This window comes from Arvicanthis niloticus, chromosome 21 (genome assembly GCF_011762505.2).
Source record: "Arvicanthis niloticus isolate mArvNil1 chromosome 21, mArvNil1.pat.X, whole genome shotgun sequence".
In the NCBI taxonomy this organism is placed as follows: domain Eukaryota; kingdom Metazoa; phylum Chordata; class Mammalia; order Rodentia; family Muridae; genus Arvicanthis; species Arvicanthis niloticus.
Window position 1 is genome coordinate 46,949,295 of NC_047678.1, and position 22,211 is coordinate 46,971,505.

Below are 22,211 nucleotides of genomic sequence, written 5' to 3' on the forward strand. Positions count from 1 at the left end.
TTGCTGGTCTGCTGCAACAAGCCTAGTTCACAGCTGACTTATGCTGAAAAGATGGGTGGATTCTTGGACATTTTGGTCATTGCTATTGTGTGGTCAGATGCTCTAGAGGCTGACTGGGCCAAAAGAGAGAAATTTTGGCTTAATAGTTCTAATATCTGGCAATCCAAAGTAGACTATGTGCTCAGTCCTAGGGAAGGTCGACACTAATTTTGATGTTTGTTCTTCTAGAAAAGAGGCTTTACAGGACAAAGGTTACTGACTGCATTATTTCAAGTCCTAAAACAGTCTGGTACCCAGGACATATCCAGCTCTTGCTGAACACATGGATAAATAAGCATGTCATGTACACACAATCACTTCATCTGCAACTAGATGGGTTCTTCCTTTTTTCCTTTGCTAGAAGGGATTTGGCTGGCACCCATCCCAGATTGTTGGTTAGACTGGCTTGCAATCATACTCCCCAGGTGGTGACATTTCCATCTTGGGTCATCTTCTCACTGCCACAGCACTGAGGGCGAAAGAACTTGTCACCTGGGACCTAACATACATAAGAGAGTCCATGCAAATATCAGCACAAATGAGTGTACCACATGTTCAAAGTTCCCTTTAATTCCAGGCAGTGATTCTTTTTTATCTTTACAACTTCAGAATTCAAAGTGCCAAAAATTTTTTTTCTCGTTTCTGATATCTTGTTGTTTTAGGGTTTTATTTCTATGAAGAGACATCATGACCAAAGCAACTCTTACGAAGGAAAATATTTAATTGGGGCTAGATTAGTGTTTCAGAGGTTTAGTCCATTATCATCACTGAGGGGAGCATGGCAGCATCCAGGCAGACATGGTGCTGGAGCTGAGAGTTCTACATCTTGGTCCACAGGCAGCAGGAGGAGACCGTGTATCATACTAGGCATAGCTTGAGCATATAAGACCTCAAAGCCCGCCTCCACAGTGACAAACCTCCTCCAACAAGGCCACACCTCCTAATAGTGCCACTCCCTATGTCCAAGCATTCAAACATAAATCTTTATTGGGGCCATATGTATTCAAACCACCATACTTGTTGAACATGACTTAGGGCGATGAGAATTGTCTTGTGGGGTAAGAATGTGAGTAACCAACTGAAAGTCTGCTTCTGATGCAAGTAGCAAGTTCTTCTGTGTATAAAGGGATCTCCTAATAGTTGAGATTTTTAGGGTACAGAAAAGGTTGACACAAGAGACTGGGGATTCAATCATCCTCCCTTCCCTGCCAGCTCATACATATATGTGGCTTAGCTAACTGCCTCCAGGGGTCAGATTGAGGAAACCGGCAGGTGATTGCTTAATTACCAGATGGCTGTGTGGCTATGGGTTACAGACCCATATGGGCAGAGAGGATGGTGTGCATTTTCAGAACAGGGCATGGCTGATTCCTAACATAGGCTAGGGATAAGTGTGCCAGTGTTTCACCCTCTGTCACCATCAGCACTGACTTCTTCGGGCTGCTGCACATTTATCTTCCCCGTGAAAGTGTTTACCTTCATTCCTCTGCCACTGTGTCTTAGAGTGTAGAATTCATCAACGAAAACTCATTTATTGTTGAAGGGGGAAACTCATTTTAGCCAATTTCCCTTGTGAGTTGGCCACTTATTTCCAAAACGGCATGGCCCCAGTATTCGGCAGATATACATACACATTCTGGCAAGCGAAAGGAAGGTCATGGGACCTCATAACGAACATCAGAAGAGAATAGGAAATTTGGATGCCATAAAAGCAAGGGAAAAGCTTGGCTTGAAATACATAAGGAGATTTCCCACCCCCTCCACTACCCCTCCCCCTTTTCTCTCTCCTTTCTATTTTTGAGTAGTAGTTGTCAAAAATATTTTAAACATTTTCTGATATAAAAGGTAGTTGGGAGTGCTATTAACAGCTAACATAAATATGATAAGGGGATTTTCTTACGGGGGGGGGCGAAGGTAGGCACATTAAATAAAATATATTTTATATATTTTTTTGTCCATTGTTTTCTTAAGGTTTTATGGCTTGTAGAATACACAGCCACTGCAGTGAAGCACAAATATTATTTTTCTCCATAAAACCCAAAGTGAAACTCAGGATCTTTCCATGGTATCTCCCTGGCATCGGGCATCGGGCAGTGCTGCAAGGCTGAACCGTGGGGATGAGAGAGCCAACAGAGATGGTCAATCATGGGGCGGTATTGTCTGATGGTCAGAGGCGTCACAAGACTATGGAGCTAAGACTTATCAGTTCCCAGGGGCTTCTTGCCAAGTGATGCCAGGTTTCCCCAGCAATCTCAGGCTAACATCACTGACACCGAGACATCTCACCTCCGAGTCTGTCCTATGGCATTGTGATGCAGGGACAGAGGGAGGAAATACATTTGTCATGAAAACCTGCACTGAGAACTCCAGACCCAAGGCTGCCTGGAAATTCTTTCATAGCAAATATCAAGGGGAAACAACTCTCATTTTCCCTTCTTCAACATTATCTTTCGTATCTTCTTCTACTGGCACTTAGTGTAATGGAAAACACACTGGTTGTGGGGCTACACCCCAGTTTGTCTCATTATCTGAATTATATGGTTGGTATCCTTAATAACCACCGAAGATCCACTTGGCAAAATCTTGGTGGTCTTCTTGGTCATGCTGGGACATGGCAGAACCTTTAAGGTGTTGAGGAAGAATCTTCAGGTCACTGGGCTCACACTTTACAGGGAGAGCAGGATACCATCCCTTTCTCTCTCTCTTTTTTCTCATTTTCTGAGTCATTTAAAATCAACAGGGCTAACCAAAAGCCATTTCATCAACCCATGAAATGGAGCCTAACATAAACCTTTCCTTTCTATAAATGTTTTCTTTATCAGTATTGTAGATATTTCTTACTGTAATAGAAAGCTAACACAATCTATCACTTAAATCCCATTCTCCTGAATAAAAGAAGGTTGTTTAACTATCAAGTAAGCAGAAAACGATTAACTTTTACAACCACAGAAAGTATACAATTGTGACACACTCCTAGCTATTGCATATAGAAGGAATCTTCTTACACCTCAATACTTTATGGGCAGGCAAGACTTAGGCATCATATTCTGTTAAGAAACCAAGAAAAGAGGGGTTGATGTATTGACTTATAGCTTATCTAAGAGATTCTAGAAGAATACAGGTCTGTATCACCTGAGCCAGGTTCGCAAATGTGCTACAGATGGGTAGGTCACAATTGTTCAGTCAGGAAGCTAAGCACTGATATTGGCATGAGGTGAGACCTACTGGATTCCCAGCAGGCCACTGAAGCACATTCCACCACTGGGGGCCACTGGTACCTGAAAACTGTATTGGCCAATATTTCTGCTTCCTGGAATGCAACAACACTTTTTTTTTACATACATAGAAAAAAAAAAGGCACTGTGGAACAAAGTGTGTTCCCTCCACTTTATATTTAAGGCCTCACATCCAAAGGGAAGGATTCTGGAGATGAGGCCTTTGAGGGGAGTAAGTTTAGATAACGTCTCGAGAGTGGGGCCTTCATGATGGGATTAATGTCCTTATAAGATATTGCTTAGTGTTTCCTTAACCTCTTGGTTTTTTAGAAAGAGAAGTCTGCACACAGTCTCCCACCAGCATCTGACTGTAATGGCACCTTGCTCTCAGACTTCCAACCTTCAGAATGGGGAGAAAGTAGGTTTCTGTTATTTAAACCACCTTGTCTGTGGTGTTGTCATGGAAGTCTAAGCACACATAGTACCAAGAGCAGACTGAATCATAAAAATAAATACAATGAGTGAAGAAAGCCTTCTATAGTCCATGAAAGGGCAGAGAACACACAGTATATCTTTAATGTTTTCACCTGCTTTTGCTCAGAGAGACCTGTGCTTTACCCAAATTGGTCAAATGTAACAAGGATTCAGTGTCACATTGTATCACAGTGTGTTACAGCGTGTCATAGTGTATCACAATGTGTTACAGTGTGTCATAGTATATCACAATGTGTTACAGTGTGTCATAGTGTATCACAATGTGTTACAGTGTGTCATAGTGTATCACAATGTGTTACAGTGTGTCATAGTGTATCACAATGTGTTACAGTGTGTCATATAGTGTATCACAATGTGTTACAGTGTGTCATAGTGTATCACAATGTGTTATAGTGTGTCATATAGTATATCACAATGTGTTATAGTGTGTCATAGTATATCACAATGTGTTACAGTGTGTCATAGTGTATCACAATGTGTTACAGTGTGTCATAGTGTATCACAATGTGTTACAGTGTGTCATAGTGTATCACAATGTGTTACAGTGTGTCGTATAGTGTATCACAATGTGTTACAGTGTGTCATAGTGTATCACAATGTGTTACAGTGTGTCATAGTGTATCACAATGTGTTATAGTGTGTCATAGTATATCACAATGTGTTATAGTGTGTCATAGTATATCACAATGTGTTATAGTGTGTCATAGTATATCACAATGTGTTACAGTGTCTCACAGTGTGTCACTAGAACAAAGGATCTAGAGGATGTTGGGGCAACTCTCCTACTCATTCATTTCTTACAAGCACAATAAAGGTGCCAGATTAGAAAAACACTGGCTTCATTTGTCCGTCCATCAGTCATTGGGGATTGCTAGGGAATTCTCCTGAGAGTGGAGAGGAGTCAGGGGGAAATGATAGATCTGCAATCAGAGGGCAAACTGGACAGGGCTGGAAAAGGTCACTTCGTGTTCTGTCATTTAAGCCTCTGGGGTTGGGAAGAGAAAGATTCCCCTTCTGGTAAAGGGGCAAAGGGAAAGAGTAGCATCAGAGGGTGGCCAGCCCAGTCTGGAAGAGTCCTCTAGACTGACTTGAGCAGACTGGTCCACAGAGAGATTTACAGAGCCAGGGGATCTCCATGGTTGTGCCTGGCATACTGTGCTGTACATGGGGCTGTGGTGGGGAAGATCTAGTCTTTGTAAATAAATGTATATATAGGTTTTCCCAGTTATCCATTTTCATGTGTGCATCCGTGTGTGTCAGTTTGTGCATGTGAGTGTGGTGTCCATGGAGGCAAGAGGAGGGCATTAGGCCACTGGAACTAAAATTATAAGTGGTTGTGAGCTGTGCAATGTGGGTGCTAGCAGCCGAATTCTGATCCTCTCTCTGTAAGAGCAGTATACCCTTTAACTGCCCAAGTAGTCTCTCCCCTCACTAGGGTTGTGTGTTTCAAAGTAAAATTTGTTTCTGGTACACAGATGACATAATGCATCCTTACAGTGTGTTCTAGGTTACTAACTAAACCTTCATTAGCAAATATAATTTTCATAAATATTTACATAAGGATTGCTAATTCGGGCAATTCTACACATGAAAAAAAAATCATGAGAAACAAAGTAATTCATAGAAGGTGGCAGAGTAGTAAGGTCCACTTATGTACCCATGACTGTCTTCCCTAATTTTTCAGGGTACTTTCTCTGGTGAACAATCAGCCTGAGGTACATAACTGGTGGAGCACAGACACTTGGGTCTACCAATAAGAGTGAAGGGAGCAGAGGAAGTTCTGAGCTCTTGTACCTGAGTTTCCTCTCCTGTATCTGACAGGACTGAGGGTGACCAGTGGACCCAACCATAGCAGCTGTTATCATTTTGTATCATTTCTAAAATTGTGTTCTTAAACATACAAAGAAGAGCAGAGCCCACTGTTATGTTTAAAACATTATTTAAATTTTAGTGTAGTTACCTCCAGGGCCCAGAGACTAATCATCGAGGCTAAGACAGAAGAAGCTTGTCAAGCTGTTTCTACAAAACCCAGCTCTGCTACTTAAGATGTGGGTGGTTGCTACAGGCAACTACGTAAATAAACTCAGGGAGGGTGGAGGCAGTGAACCCTGAAGAGCACAAGGATTTAATGAATTTACCTGATTTTGGAAAATCAAAACGAAAGAGCTGACATGATTTTCCACAAGGGTGGAATTCCTCCTTGAATACTACCAGAGACGAATCTATTTGAGAGGAAGGTTTTTCTTCAACTGACAGCTAAAGAAAGCTAGGAAAGTGTGGGGGTGGCAGGGTTAGTTTTCAAGCAGCCCAGTCTCAAAATCTATAGTAAGGAAAGATGCTAGAACTTTTCATATATATTAAGCCTTTGATGACGTGCCATTAGGATTGTGAGCTTTAAAAGAAACACCAAACAACAAATCTAGTGACTGGTCCCTTGGTTGTTTTCTGGTGATAGATTGCTTATGTCTACCCCAAAGTGGCAGGTTCTCAGTCCAGTCCTTCCCACTGAGGACAGAAGAGTTAGGCTTCTGTGATCATCGTTTCTCATTTTAGCCGTTAGGAACATATCTTGCTGTGTATATCAGGCTTTCTGTTTTATTTCCCTTGCTTTCAAATGACTCAGTGCTTTGAGGTTCTTAGCTATTATGTTTAGAGCAATTACTTTTTAACTGTTACTTCCTTCCTATACTCTCATCCAAGGATTATGGTGTCATGACCATTTTGATATGATATGAATATGTCATTTTTCTAAATTTAGGCCTCCCATAACTTTGGATACAAATATTCCCCAAAGAGGAAAATGGTTGCATAGATCATGATACATGGACATAATGCAGTGCCCAGAAATTTGTGAAGAAGCATGTAGTCTAGGGTTGGAGAGATGGCTCAGTGGTTTTACATGTCACAAAGCATTAGAAGTGGAGTTTGGGTTCCCAGAATCCATATAATTCTCTCTGTGTGTGGAAACCTGGCTGAGATTCTAGTTTCCATTGGAAGACAGAGATAGGGAATCCTTAGCACAAGCTGGCTAGAGAGACTGGCCATATTGGTGGGATTTAGGTTTGTTGGGAGACCCCACTTCAATGAATAAGGTGGAAGAGGGATTAAGGATGATTCCTGATATCAACTTCAGGCCCCAAATGCTCCCCACAAATGTGTACCCTCACACATGCAAACATGCACACACATACAAACACATGGCATACACGTGTAGTGAGAATTTGGGTTTCTTTGAAACGCAGAAATATTATGGGAATATATTCTCATTTTAATTCCAGATGTGGAACATGGGGCTGCTTCAGATTGTCCACAGCAGCTGGCTATGAGTTGCCTCGTGCTCTTGCAGAGGTGCGATTTTGCCAGCTGTAAATAGTTTCTGCGAATGTGTGGTGTTTGGAATTCTGTTGGTTCTTCAGAACTTCCTGTTGATTAGGGTGACACTGAAGAGGATACGAGTACCTCCATATCTCCTTTTTCTCTGAGCTGTCACTTGGTAAACAGTTTGGTACTAAAGCCACGTTCTCTACCATGATTCTCAGTCTCACTAAGACTCAAAGCAATGGAACGTCCAACCACATACTAAAATCTCAGAAGTCATGAACCCAAACACGTGCTCTCTTCTTATGCTATGTATATCAGGTACTTTGTCACTGTGCTGAAAAGCTGATTGTGTTGGTCAGTTTTGGTTGTCTACTTGACAGGGTCGATAAACACTTAGAGCATCAGTGGAGCCTCTAGATATAGGGGATTATTGGGACAAAAGTAGGGGATATGATAGAAACATACTATGTATGTGTATGGAAATGTATTAATGAAACTCATTATTATGCATAATTAATGTATACTAATAAAAGATTAGAAAGCCTATTCGGGTGTGTCTCAGGTCTCCATAGTTAATGAGACCGTGAGAGATTTGACTTGATGGATGGATTCATTCACTGACAGACAGATTCATAATCTGATGGCATTACTGGGAGGGGAGAAAGAAAGAGATAGGAGGTCTAGTTATAAGAAATACATCTCTGAGTGTGTACTTTGGTGCTATATCTTATCCTGGATCTTTCTATATTTGGTCACACTCTCTGATTTCTGCCCACCACGAGCCCAGCATCTTCCTCCTTTTGCTTGTGTGAGGCATTCAGTCCCAACATGAAGGACATGATGAATACACTGACTAACCGTTAGCTATGCTCACCTCTGGCTTACCTCCATCTTAAACTCTGGCATGCTTTTCTTTTAAAATTTTTAAAATTTACATTTATTTATTTACTTACTGTCATGGTTTGAATCTGCTTGGCTCAGGGGATTGCACTATTTGTAGGTGTGGCCTTGTTGGAGTAGGTGTGTCACTGTGGGCATGAGCTTTAAGACCCTCATCCTAGCTGCCTAGAAGTCAGTATTCTGCTAGCAGCCTTCAGATGAAGATGTAGAACTCTCAGTTCCTCCTGCACCATGCCTGCCTGGATGTTGCCATGCTCCTGCCTTGATGATAATGGACTGAACCTCTGAGCCTGTAAGCCAACCCCAATTAAATGTTGTCCTTAGAAGAGTTGCCTTGGTTATGGTGTCTGTTCACAGCAGTAAAACCCTAAGACACTTACTTGTGTATGTGCCACAACATATGTAGAGGTCAGAGTACGGATTGGGAGAGTAGATTCTGCCTTCCATTATCTGAGTCTCAGTGGCTGAACTCAGGTTCTCAAGCTTGACAAGTGTCTTTATCCATTAAGCCATAACAGAACCTCCTTTCACTAAGTAAGGCCAATCAGTGTTCTCAGTTAGCATTTTAATCTGAGTCTCTCAAGAGACAGGCTCTAGGATAAGCCAAATCTTAGATTCCTGTACCATCAGCAGAGCAAGAACTTCTAAAGTCTGGTCCAGGATGACGCAGGTCTGGGCAACTTCATATACAATCGGTAACCTAGATGGATGCCAAGAGCTGTCAGCCATGCTTTTTCTGGGAAAGAGAAGTTATCCAAAGAGCTGAAGAAGGTTCTAGGCTGAAAGTCAAGAATAATATCCCAATGGCACAGGCAGTCTTCAGATTGCTCAGGAGGAAAGTCCTCACTGTTCCATGAGTCACTGAGAGGAAGAGACATAGAAAGCAAGGGACTAGACCTTAAGACACAGGGCAGAACTAGGAACTGGCTGATAAGGAGAAAACCGGTGAATCGTTTTGTTAAAGTCGACTCTGTATTCCTTTTGAGAACACTGTGATCAAACAAGATGCACCGAGGACTCTGAATAGACTGTTATTTGGAGCTTGAAAAGAGAGCCATAGAGGAGATCGAGAAATAGCACTGCTTATCAGCACAGAGGATCAGACGCCTCTACACTTCTTGGTTTATGTGGATCCCCAAATAAGTTTTAAAAGTACTGAGCAGTTAGTGTGGACATTGAAGAAGGTCTCCTCTCCAATTCTAAAAGGACTCATTAATTAACCGGAATCTTAGGGATTCCCCAGGTAAACTAAAGGAAATATGCCAGCGTTCAAAGTGGGCGACAGTACTGGGGATGGCTGTGTAGATATTTTTAACATGATAATGTGTACCTGACAGACTGAGCACCCAACCTCCAGGTGGGCTGGCTGTGCTAAGCAGGGTTGAAAGGAAACGGCTTTTCAGAGAACTACAGATTCTGAAGTACAGAGAGGCTAAAGAATCTGAGAGACTACAGGTACACCCGAAAGCTTCCTAGCAGAGCCTGGATGGCCATTCACCTTAAGGGCTGCAGGTTGATGTCTCTGTGAGAAGCTCTTGTTCCACCTACATTAGACATGCAGGGTTGGAGGCAGCGTAGTGACCACATATTCAGCAGCTGCTTGGGTCCTGTGCTGAAGGCTGCACAGACACTGCATGTCTTCTACATGAGGGAGAAATAATTTAGGCTAGAAAAGGGCACAAGGCTAATTACCTTCACAAATATTCACCCTGAGAATTCTCAGGAAGAAGAAATACTGATCACGGGAAAGTGTTTAAATTTGAGAGGAAGGTTTAGAAGAATGGGAATGTTCATCTGGTCCACTCTTCGTTAGTCTAAGGATCTGAAGACGGCACTATGGGATAGTAGCACCTAACAATGGTGTGTGTGTGTGTGTTGGAGGGGGTGATGATGTCAGCTAAGCTGTAGAGAGTATCTGTCATGTGCTAAGTGCTTCGTGCACATCACCTTGAGTCTCCATAGTTACTAATCTTATCCCTGAATCATTGATGAGGAAGCTGAGGCATAGAGAATAGTCATGTAACTTTCTATATGAGACTTAAAGTGTCAGAGGTGTGTGCCCGAATTGAGATATCTAGTCTTCGAGTCTGGGCTGTGTGCTTGGGTGTTTTATAGGAGGAAACGAGGGACAGCAGTGGCAGGTCATAGGAGCTGGGAGGGAAGAGCATGAAGAAGACCTCTGGGTGTGCTGACTGCTGCTCACCAAACAGACTCAGTTCTCAGTTTTCTAGGCTTATGTTAGTACAACTCTTTCAAACGCCTCTTTGAAATGAGGTGTGGCCACGTAGCGTGCTTTAGCAGTGAGCCGTGAGTCCAAGCCACGCCTCACTTCTAGTAAACAGCTCAATTCACCTCTCTCCCTTTGTTACTCGGCAACTGTGAAAACAGGTGCTAAGGCGGAGCTGCTGCCATCCTGAATATGGGAGTGATGGCAGTAAGCAGAGTCTCCTGCTCACTGGTATACAGAGCAAGAATCAAACTGTAGAATATGGGAACTGTTTAATCAGCAGAGCACAGCTTAACTTGTCCTTGCTGGGGCATAAGCTGGAATCAGAAATAAGGTGTTCCTGTAACAGCAAGAGTGAAAAAAATTTTCAAAGCATATGCCCGTGGGTTCAGAACTTGGTCATCAGCAAATAATTGTCATCAGACGCTGGAGAAAGTGTTCCCTAATGCTCCTCAGTAAGTGAATCATTTTGCAAACTGTTTTTATATAACCTGGGGGAGATGATGTAAGAAATGCACTTGTGACATAGGTTAATAACATGTTGGTTGCTGTTGGCAACATCTGACAAGCTATTTCATGTTAGGAAGGAAAACGGATTCAGAGAGAAGCAGGGTACTCATTCAAGTAGCAGTGAAAGAATTAAATGGGCTACACATTTGAGAGCTTGCTGGACCAGAAGAAGGAACTGGTTTTAAACTAACTTGTAGAAGGTAAAACAAACCCTGAGAAACTTTGATGCTGATGGAAGGTGAGATTCATCTCTTCTGGCAAAGTTCCATTCAAGGACACGCCCACCCTTTCCCATCGCTTAACCCCCGTGAAAGACTCAGAGAGCTTAAGTTGACGCAAGGAGCTGAGAGTCTCTAAGATGAAGGCGTATGAATAAGAAGGCAAACAAGCCCAGTCTAGATCGTAATTGCATCTACGTGGAGTCTGTGAGCATGACAATCAGTTCACCGAACTCACTGGAGTCAGAGATAAGAGGGTGACTGCAGGATTATGGGGCTGTTCTGTTCAAGGAGCCACAGATTAGATCAAAAGACATGTCTCTGAAGGAGTCCTGAAATAACACTCGGCCTCCTAGGGAACAAATGTTCCTCAGAATGCACTACAGATACAGTCGAGGAGGATAACAGAAATGTCCTTCCAAAGAAGATGCTCAGAGACATGGAGGAGACCCTGAAACATCCTACCCAGAAGGACTTCTGTGACTCTACATCTGTGTCCTATCTTCTTCCTCCCTAATGAGAGTATTGATTGGGAATATTTTTTTTTAATCTTAATTATATTAGATATATGGGAGGCAGCTCATTTCTCCATTAAAGTCTCTGTCACAAAGACTCTTGTACTCAGTCACGTACTGAGAACTTTGTGAACGTGTAAATATCTGGGGTGGGGAGGTGCTCAGTGGTTAAGAATTCTTGCTGCTCTTCCAGAGGGCCTGAGTTCAATTCCCTGCACCAACATCAGGTATCTCACAGCCATCTTAACTCCAGAGCCAGGGGATCAGACATCCTGTTCTGGTGTTCTGCTGGCATTTGCACTCACGTGCACATACTGTCCCTCACATACATACATATAATTTAAAACAGCTTTAAAAATATGTAAATGTCTTCTCTGTGTTCGAATCTGTGTATTCAAGCTCTCTGTAAAGAGTCTGGATGTCTTTTCACAACCACTAAACACACATACACTTCTCCTCTGTGACCAAGGTCATGGCAGCTCAAATCTATGCAAGTTTCCTTCTAACATAGGCTTTTAAAAAAGTAACCATGTAGTAAGGTATAGGACAGGGTGCAGACCAAAACATTCAACAGACTAACACCATCTGAAGGTGGGCTTTCAGATCCTAGGTTTTAGAGGTTGGCCTGGTAATCAGAGACTGAAGCAGCAGGCAGTTCTTTGTCCTAGTTACCTCCTCTGTTGAGGCAGGCTCATTCCAGCTTGCATTTAAAAGAACTCTGCCTATAAGCAAGCAGTAATTTATTTATAAGAAAGAATGGTGCTCTCGTTTTTAACATTTTCCAACTTATTATTTTGGAATGCGAGAAGAAAGTTGGAAAGACTGGGGACAGTAAGAGAAGGTATTACTGTCACTGGGGATATAAATTTACAATGTTGTGTGTCTGGTTGTCTGATTCTGCTCTCCCTGAGATTGTATGGGGTGCTTGCTAGTTTATGTCACAGTTATATTTTGGGGGAAGGTAGGAGAGGAACGGAAAAGAATTTGGGGGAAAACAGACAACAGAAAAGCAGAGACATTTCAAAAATGCAGAACAAAGATGGGTGATGTATATTGCTATGTTCTTAAATATGGCTCATATATTTGCTAAAAAAAATAGCAATGCTCCCATCTCTTCCACCCTCTTCCTTTTCTGGGAAGAGAAACAACATGAAGAACAGTCGGTGGGTAGGAGGGGCATGTGGGGCGTGAGGAACAATCAGGGACACAGTGCGTCTATAAAGAAAAAAGAAACTTCTGCAAAGACCAACAAGTTTTTTATGCTCTTGATGTAGACATTCATTTTAGAGTTGACTTAGCTTTAGGCTTTTTTTTTCTCTACACTTTATCTCTACATTTTCTTCATCAGTGTCAAGAAGTTCTTCAGGGATCTTTCATGTAGATGAACAATGACATCCACAGACAATAAGGGTCAATGAGTCCAAGATAAGGGAGTCTAATGTTCATCTATCAGTGCTGGGATCTGCTAATGTTGCCTGCTCATCTATCAATGCTGGGATCTGCTAATACTGGCTGCTCATCTATCAATTTTGGGATCTGTTAATGCTGGCTGCCACAGCCTAGGACTTAGAGCCATATCTTAGAGCTCTCATTCATTCAGAAAGTCTGACTTATACAGAGATATTGAGACATTAGCCAAAAAGAAAGAGCCACTTAGTGTCTCAGCTTCATTGTCATCCTGACTGAGCTTGGAATCACCTTGGAGCAACACCTATGGGAATATCTGTAAGGATGTTGTCAGAGGGGGTACAATCTGGGAGGCAAATCCAGGGTAGCACCATCTCATGGAATGGGCTCCTACTCTGAACAAAAGGGAAACGGGGCCAGTTAAGCACAAACATCAACAACTATCTGCTTTATGGACTGTCCAGATGGAAAGAATTCTAGCTGCTGTGAACTTGGCCATACCTCCTAACTAGGACAGACCGTGCCCCCCTCCCCACCAAAACTGTGAGCTAAAACCAGTTATTCCACCCATGAGTTGCTTTTTGTCACCTATTTGATCACAACATAAGAAGAGTAGGTAATTTATCATTTAACAAGTGAGGAGTTAGGAAAGAAATGAAGATGAAGAGGATAAATCACCTGAAATACAGGATTGGACACAACCCCCCTTGATGTCACAGGTTAGATATTCTATCTAAACTGCTAAGAGTCTGACTGGTCCCATTGTAAAGGCTGGGGCCATTTTCGATTTTAGGAGTTTCCCACCTCCAGAGGAATATTTACTATTATTATTATTATTATTATTATTATTTTCTTGAGACAGAATCTCATGATGTAGTCTTGGCTGGCCTGAAACTCACTACATAGACCAGGCTGGCCTTGAACCCACAGAGATCTACCTGCTTCTGTCCCAGGCTGTTGGAATTGAATTCATGTACCACTGTACCCAACTGAACTTTAGAATGTTTTAAATGGCAGTTCACCTAGAATCATTTTAGAACATTCCTTCTATAGTATACTTGAGTGAAATAAATTCAAGACTAACTTGGGCCTGATTATAACCAACCATTGTAGCAGTCAGTCCATAGTCTAGCTTTGAAAACAAACAAAATTATATAGAGTCAAAATAAAGACCAATGTTCTTCATCAGAGCTAAATTGTGGGGATGTGTTTGGAATAAACTATGGCTCCCAAACCTCTCTCTGACTTGCCTGAAAATTTATTATCGAATATCCAGAAGCTTCTATGAAAACATAATACTTTTCTAGGGACCAATGCCATTTCAGATGCATTGTTAGCTGAGCAAACAAGAAGGAGACAGTAGTGGTGAGGTCAAAAGTCAGTCAGGTGATGAGGAAGAGGAGCATGGGGGAGACAGGCTTTCAGACAGGAGTTACAAAGGAGCCCTGCAAACCCAAAGGTGGACTCCGTTGCCAAGTCTTCCCAGGATTCAGAATGTTCACCTGCCTTAGGCTTTGTGTGCCCAAGACGCAGACGGTAACATTAAGTAGCTGACGCATAAACAAACTGTCAAGATGCTTATGGGAAACAAGAAGAAAAACAATAGACAAGATTGTAGGAGTGTTCTCTCTGCTTCTGCGAGAAGAGGGGAGTGGAAAGCCTCAGACAAAATGCTGTCCTGGTCACACTTGACTAATTTTAGTTGTGTTGGCTCATGGCTATGACTCATCCCTAAAGCTCTGAATTGTTGAGGAGGAAGGAGGGAAAAAAATTGACTTAAATGTCAAAGAAGTAGGAACATAAATATAGTTTTCTTTTTTGGGGACTAGAATTCCAGGATCTGGGTGTCTTTATCGCAGGAGGGTTGAAAGCTTCCAACTTCTAGAAAAATCATGACTCCAGTCAAAACATCATGAAGGTCTAAGAAGGATCGATTCCAAGTCATGACAGTTTTGACTTTTAATTCTTCAACATGGTTAAGCTAGATGTCAGTCAATGATTTTATGTGACTACGGATGATGGAAATGTAATATGCAGACTGTGGTAAGACTTAGGACGCATGAAACAGGACAGGGAGAAATACAGGCTGGCAGGCAGACTCAGGAATAATTCTGTGTAATGTCATGGTCACACAGAGAAGAAAGGCATGATTATACACTGCTCAGACATCTTCTGGTCCGCCAATGAACAGGGTTGATAGAGACATGGCTTCATGAAACCCTGCCCTCAGTAATGAAATTTTTTTTTTTTTTAATTTGTGGGTAACCTGGTTTTCATTTTGAGCTTCCATTAGTTTGGAGAATAAAAAGAGCCTTCACCTACTCATATCCAAGTCCAGCATTTTACTGAAGTAGACTTTCCTCCTCCTAGAGTGTCTGACCTGTGGCTCACAGACTACATGTACCTCAGATGAGTATGAATACCAGTCAAAATCACCAACTTACCTAAAGCATTATGGGTTTTTTTTTTTTTTTTTTTTTTTTTGTAACTCAATGATACATTTCTCAAGCACAGACTTTGTAGATGACGGCATATCACAACGTCACAAACTTGGACACACATGTGAACAGTTACTATGCTCTTAAAACTTCTAGAGAACAACAACAACAACATCATCAACAACAAAATGTTTAGATATGGCCCAGGAAGTTAGAGATGGAGTATTATGCAGAAGGCAAAGGAGAATTAATTTCAAGGGATGTTTTTCTGGGAAGAACAAAACTGTGGACGTTGACTTCAGCATCTGTCTGGTGCCAGCCTTTCCAGAACTTTCTTCATGATCCTCATAGCCCTCCTCCTGTCTCTTCACTTTTTAACCATGTACTGCTGTGAGCAGTAGCAATCACTGTATCGTATCACCTAAGACCCAGTGTGTCATTCAGCTGATGGGCCCAGCATGTCCAGCATCCTGATAGGATGCTCTGAGGGGAGTCATGGAGGGTGCTAGAAGCTGCTCATCCTCACTTCTTCATTTCAGGTGATCTCAAGAATTTGAAGGGCTTATGTCATGTCTTAACCTCTGCACGCCTGCACTTGTCTATCTTGACACTGTGGCTGTGACAAGTATAATCTCTTGTAGAAAGATATTTTAAGCCCTACAAATTATATATATATGTATTTGCCTGTGTCTCTGGCTACACAACTTCTTGGCCCACTATCTATTTTATAAAACCAGTCCGCTATTTGATTTTTTTTTTTTTTTTTTGAGCATCTTGCAGGTGTGTTAACATTCAACAGAGATTTGTTTATCTTTTTAAATTTCCACAACCAACTTTTATCCTATAGTCATGTTATAGATCAAATCGTAACTACCAAATGGTAGATATACTGCCAGTATTTGTGAATGCTTATGTAAAGATAAGGGTCTTGTGGATTTAATCAAGTTAACATAAGGCTAATTAAGGAGGCCCTCAATGCTACACCTAGTGTCATGAAAGTGACGAGTTAGCCTCACGTAACGTCAGTCAAGGGATGCCAAGTATTGCTGGCTTCAACCAGAGTCCAGGAAGAGATGGGGAAGGGCTGACCTCTGCAGGTTGGGGAAGCTGTGCAGCCCCACACCTCTAACTTCCTGTGCTAGGAAACAATGAATTGTTTGTGTGTGTGTGTGTGTGTGTGTGTGTGTGTGTGTGTGTGTGTGTGTGTTAAGATCGTGAAGATAGCTCTGAGATCAGCTAACACACAAAGCAAAGTGAGAGAACATGGGGACGGGAGGTGAGAGAGAATGGTTTCCCTCTGTGGGTTATGAAACTAATATATAAATGTTAATTTTCAATTTGAAAGATTTCAGAGCAATACCATATGGCCCCTTGAAAAGGATCCAAGAGTAGATTTTCCTGTCCAGTTCTTTATTTCCTTCACTAGTTAAATAATTCTTGTTACAGATCAGACAGATGCTTTTCAATGTTCTTGATCAATAATCTCATTTATATTTTTTTGTTTCTGATTTGTATTTTTTTCTTTTAAAATGAGACAGCTTTTATTTCCCATTTCAAGTATTTTCTTCTTTTTTTTTTTGTTGGATATCTTATTTACATTTCAGATGCCATCCCCTTACCCCATCTCCCCTCCCTAGAAAACCCTATCCCATGCCCCTTCTTTTTTTTTTTTTTTTTTGCTTTTATACAATTTTTTTAAAATGTTAATCAAAGGCTCTATAAGTTTGGTAATGCTCAAAATCAATCAGAAGTGTAACCCAATACCCAACCTAGATATATCAACTATCTCTGACTGACAGAGACACTCAAACATCTGCCTCCATGTCCCCCCACCCCCATTTGTATTTTTAACCTAACTGCTTTGTCCTTTTCTGTTTCAGTTGCCTCTTAATATTTCCCTCTGTAAACCTAATTTAAGTGCATAACTATTATTAGTCACATGCATTTTATAAAGAAAGTACTTTAAAAACACTAATTATCTAAAATATATCCTTTAGACCCAAATAGATCTATATTCCAGGGCTCTGATTTACTCTCTATAAAAAAAAATATAAAAAACAGGTTTGTTTAAAATAATCAGTGTCAGGGTTAGGTGTGGTAGCAATGCCTTTTATCCTAGCATTCAGGAGGCAGAGGCAGGTGGATCTCAGGGCCAGCCTGGACTACACAGGTTGCATCAGACCAGCCAGGGCAACATAGTGAGACCTTGTCTCAAAAAAGGTTGTTTTTCTCCAAATAGCACAACAGTAAACACTTATAATCACATTTCCCCCAAAGTAAACAAACAAAAACACTTTTAAGGTCTTACAAACTGTAATCTGTATAGAATCCAAATTCAAACATGCATATTGAGAACTATCATGTACTACCCAGTTTCCCGGCAGAACCTCATTCTATACAATTCTCTGATATAACCATTGCCCTCACATTATATAATTCCCTGAAAATCCAAGTCTCCAAAGTAAGAGTTTACTTCTATGTTTAGTAGGTGACGAAAAAGTTCCAGAACGGGGTACTGGACCTTTTCATTGACCAGAAACATTAGTTTTTCAAAAGTCATTCTGATTGCTTTTGGGCATTAAGAGTACGCCAGATTTCCCCTGTCTTTGATGACACTGGCATCTACAAGTCAAATTCAATGTCAAAATCAACAGGCCGTTCAGTCATTGCGCTGGTGTTAACTGTTTTTACTACATCCTGTTATCTGTCAGATCCTAGGTGCTAACACCAGGGGCGGAGGGAAAGCATAGACGCAGGATTACTCACTTGAGGGTGGTGAGCTCTGTAAGGGATGGCTGGGTGGCCTTGAGATAGCTTTCTCTTCTTGCAGCCACCTTGGGAGATGGCTTGGGGCTCGTGTCCGAGTCCCCACTGTCCTCATCCCCCATGGCTTTGATGTAGCTACCACTGCGCATCCTCCGGCACGGGATCTCGTCGTCTTTCCCGCGAGGTGTGTACCCTGTCCATTCATCCTGGGGAACCTAGTCAGGCAGAAAACAGGCAGTTAAACTTTCGATGGAATTGAACTTTTGAAAGTTTCTCTTGTCCTCCTCCTCTCTTACACTCCTTAACTTCCTCATGCTGTTAACAGCTGAGGTGGAAGAAGATGATGGAGAGGAAAGGCGTTTGGTTTGAACTTTACGCTGAGCTTTCTCCATCACTACCTTGGAGTGAGGAGGGTTCCCTGGGTCTAACTTCACATCTGTTCCACCCCATGTCTGCTTTCGTTTCTTTCTGACCACTGCTCCGTTCCAGCCCCATTGACTGTCCACTCATCCCTTCTTTCTGAGCTTTTAAAGCTCCTTTGGGGAGTTTTCCGAGCGAAGTTTTCATAATGGCCAAACATGTTTGCTGCTCACATATCACGCATTGCATGCGCACATATCACATACTGATGGTGTCTCCCTGTTTGGCATCCTGCTTGCTCTATGACCTGGGAGAGTTACCAGCCATGTTTTTCACCTCAAGTTTTGCTGGATCCTGTTCTACAGGCCCCCCTCCCCCACCCCATGGACTCCACGCAGGAGGAGGCTGTCAGTGCATTGCCTTCTCATGTTTTCCACAACCCTTTCTGTGAAGCCGCGCAGGGCATTGCATATCCTGTTTTATATTCCTTACGTTATGACATTAATTTCAACTCTTTTTTATCTACTTCAGCATGGAGTCAACCTAATTCCTGTTTAGCTTCATTCTTCTCTCACTGGTGAAAGAAACACATACTCATCACTAGCTTTATCCTTCAAGAAGAATAAAGAGTCCAGAAAGCATTGGCCCTGTACAGGGTTTAATCAAAGAAGACAAACTAGGCTGAGGCTGTTTGTACCACTGGCATGCATACATCAGGGAGGAGTAGATACATAAATACAGGAACACCTCTAAATCAACATGCTTACAGGTTGAAGATGCCGTGCCACAATGGAATACTCACTAAAGAGATCCTGGGAGCATGGTCCTGTCAGTAATGAAAATAGTTGAAGAATCTTAACCTGGTCAGGTTTGCAATGAAAAAATAAAATGAATATATATGTATATATCCATCCATCCATACACATTTACACGTATGTATGTATGTATGTATGTATGTATGTATGTATGTATGTATTATGTATATGTTATGGTCTCATAACCAGGGCAGTAACTCACTGGGCCCATGATGGCTTGTCTCAGTCTACTTGCCTTAGTCTATATTCTGGAATCAGAGGTGGACACCACCACACCCAGTGATAAAACATTGGCCCCGTATAGTCTGGGACTAAATGTTTAGATGTTGAGTATTTCCTGCTTATGGAAAGTGATACAGCATCTTGAGAGCCACATTTAAATATGCTAAACAATTTGCTCATCGTAACTTATTTTGTCAGCGAGTCTCTGTGCTTTTCTTTGATTTTTCAATGAAAACATGGAGCTCAGAGAGTTGCAGTCACTGGACAAAGGATACGAGGGGATCCCTTGTCAAAGTGCTCTGGGTGCCACACTCCAGGGTGCTTGTCCAGGAGTAGTTGGCCAATACAAACAAACTCCCTGGGATTTCTGCCACATTTCTTTTCATGATTTTTTGTCTTATTGTTTTTTTGTCTTTTTGCTTGTCTTGATATTCCTTTTTTATGTTGGTTTTTGTGTGTGTGTGAGAGAGAAACACATACACACACACACACACACACACACACACAGAGAGAGAGAGAGAGAGAGAGAGAGAGAGAGAGAGAGAGAGAGACTGAAGTTGGGCAGGTAGGGAGGATCTGGAAGGACTTGGGGGAGGAGAGAGCTGATCAAAATATATTGTGTAAAAAATTAAAGAAGCAGGAGGAGGGGGATGGGATAGGGGGTTCCTGGGTCGGGGCAGGAAATGGGAAAGAGATAACATCTGAAATGTAAATAAAATATCCAATAAAAATATTTAAAAAAAAGAAAAAAAATTAAAACAAAAAAATAACACACTCACTGCATCTGGAGAAAAACCTTCAAAACATAAAAGACTGCTCCAGTTGAATTGCAAACATCAGAACATAATGGGTTTTTATGAGGGATAGTCTGTGAATTTGAAACTTAAAAGTGTTAAGAAAATTGTCCATGATTACTCTTATCTCTATTAGACACAGACCTCCAAATATTATCCACTGTGAAATTACACACCAAGTACCAGAAGCACTGTTCTTTCCTCCTCAAATCACGGACTTCTTTGTGTAAATCAAAATGCCATCAACTGCTAAGAGCTCCTTTGTAGGGGTGAGGCCTTGTGAGCCTCTGCTAAATCCACGCTGGAATGTTTACTGGCTTGATCTTGCGCAGGCATCCAGAGCTGTCATGAGTGTGACAGCTTTGTCATGTCCAGAAGACACTGTTTATTTCTTGGGAGTCTTCCCTAAGTTCCAGCCCTTATGATCTTTCTTTACCCTCTTTCTGGTTGCTCCCTGAGCCACGGGGAAAGGAGTGAAAACATAGATGTCTCATTTAAGGCTGATGGTTCTACAGTCCCTTATTCTCTACGCTCTGACCGGTTGTGAGTCTCTGCGTTAGCTGCCAACTAATGTAAAAAGAAACTTCCCTGAGCAAGGGAGAGTTAAGCCCTGCAGAAGAGGAGGGCAGGAAGAGTGTAAGCCAGAGGGGATTGAGGCCACTGGGAGAACAAGGCTCTCTGAATCAACTGGGCAGAGCTCCTATGAACTCAGAGACCTCAGCATTAATCTGCTCAGGTCTGCACCAAGGTCTGTGCGTACATTACGGTTTCCACCTTAGTGTGCTTACGGAGCTCCTGAGGATGTGAACAAGTGGGTCTCTGGTTCTTGTGCCTGCTCTTGGGGCTCTTTCCCTTCTGTTTGTTTGCCTTGTCCAACTGCGATGTGATGGCATTTATTTTGTCTTACATTTGTTTTGTTGTCATCTCTTAGCCTGTTCTTTTAAAATGTGAGACAGAAAGGGAGTAGATGCGGATGGAAGGGGCTGTAGGGAGGACAGGGAGGGATGGTGGGAGGGGGAGCTGTAATCAGGATCTATTGTGTGAGCAAAGAATCTATTTTTCAATAAAAGGAAAAATAACTTTTTGGTAGACAGTTTGATGCTACATAGACTAAGCAAAATGATTGTATTAGGTTCACTCCTAGGGACTGTGAATTTTTCAACCATGGGTTCTCAGCCATGTTTGTAGTACAGAGCACGAGTTCGTTCCTTTGGAGTAGGCTTTAAGTTTAAATAGAGAGCGGATAGCTACCTCCATAATCTGCACTGCCACTATTGTACCAATGGATTTACCTCACTAGGCTGGTTATTATGTTCACAGCTGAATAACGTCATTGATGTCTTTTCTCCCCAAGCAGACGGAATAACACTTTCTGGTACTACAAAAGCCAGGAAGTGTGGAGGAAGCCTTGAGGTCAGAACCAGTGCCATTTCTGTGACCTTTCTTCAGACCAAACTGTGTGGTATCTTCAGGAGAACGGTCTTCCCGCCACAACTTCCACATTCTTGCGCCAAGCTCGAGGAGTATGGCTGCTGTCTGAAATGTGGCCTGTTAGTTTCTTTGACTGACACAGTTAAGAGGTGATGCTGTTTGCCCCTAATTTTACAACGGAGGGAACTCAGGATGTGGAAATAGCCCATGTTACAAAGAGCAGCATATCAGTAGGGCAGCTCTTGGCCTAACTTCTGGCCAGTATTTGATGGGTTATTTTCTTTCTAGGCTGTGCTTTGTCGCACCTGTCAAATCGTACGGTCACGGTCCCTGACAGCATCATGGCTCACCACATACAACTGGCTTGTCATTTACCAACCACGCTGTAGCAATGTGGACTTTTCATTTTTCTAAGCCGAAAGCCTCAGGATCAGCACAGCTACAAAGATTTTTCTCAGAAAACTATGAACGGCGGGAACAAACTCTTGTTTTCCTTCAGTTGGTGACTCACTGCACAGGTATCATCATGCCCAGGCCC

General features: G+C 42.1%; 1 protein-coding gene across 29 annotated transcripts in view; it reads right to left on the reverse strand.

The window, feature by feature from the left end:
* The window catches only part of Dlgap1 (DLG associated protein 1), a 759,724-nt gene that overhangs the window by 212,551 nt on the left and 524,962 nt on the right, over positions 1 to 22,211 (reverse strand). For all 29 annotated transcript variants that reach the window (XM_076917637.1, XM_076917636.1, XM_076917643.1 and 26 more), the window contains one exon: positions 18,052 to 18,266. In XM_076917637.1, coding sequence (XP_076773752.1) covers positions 18,052 to 18,266 — 215 coding nt within the window. The remainder of the gene's footprint in view (positions 1 to 18,051; positions 18,267 to 22,211) is intronic.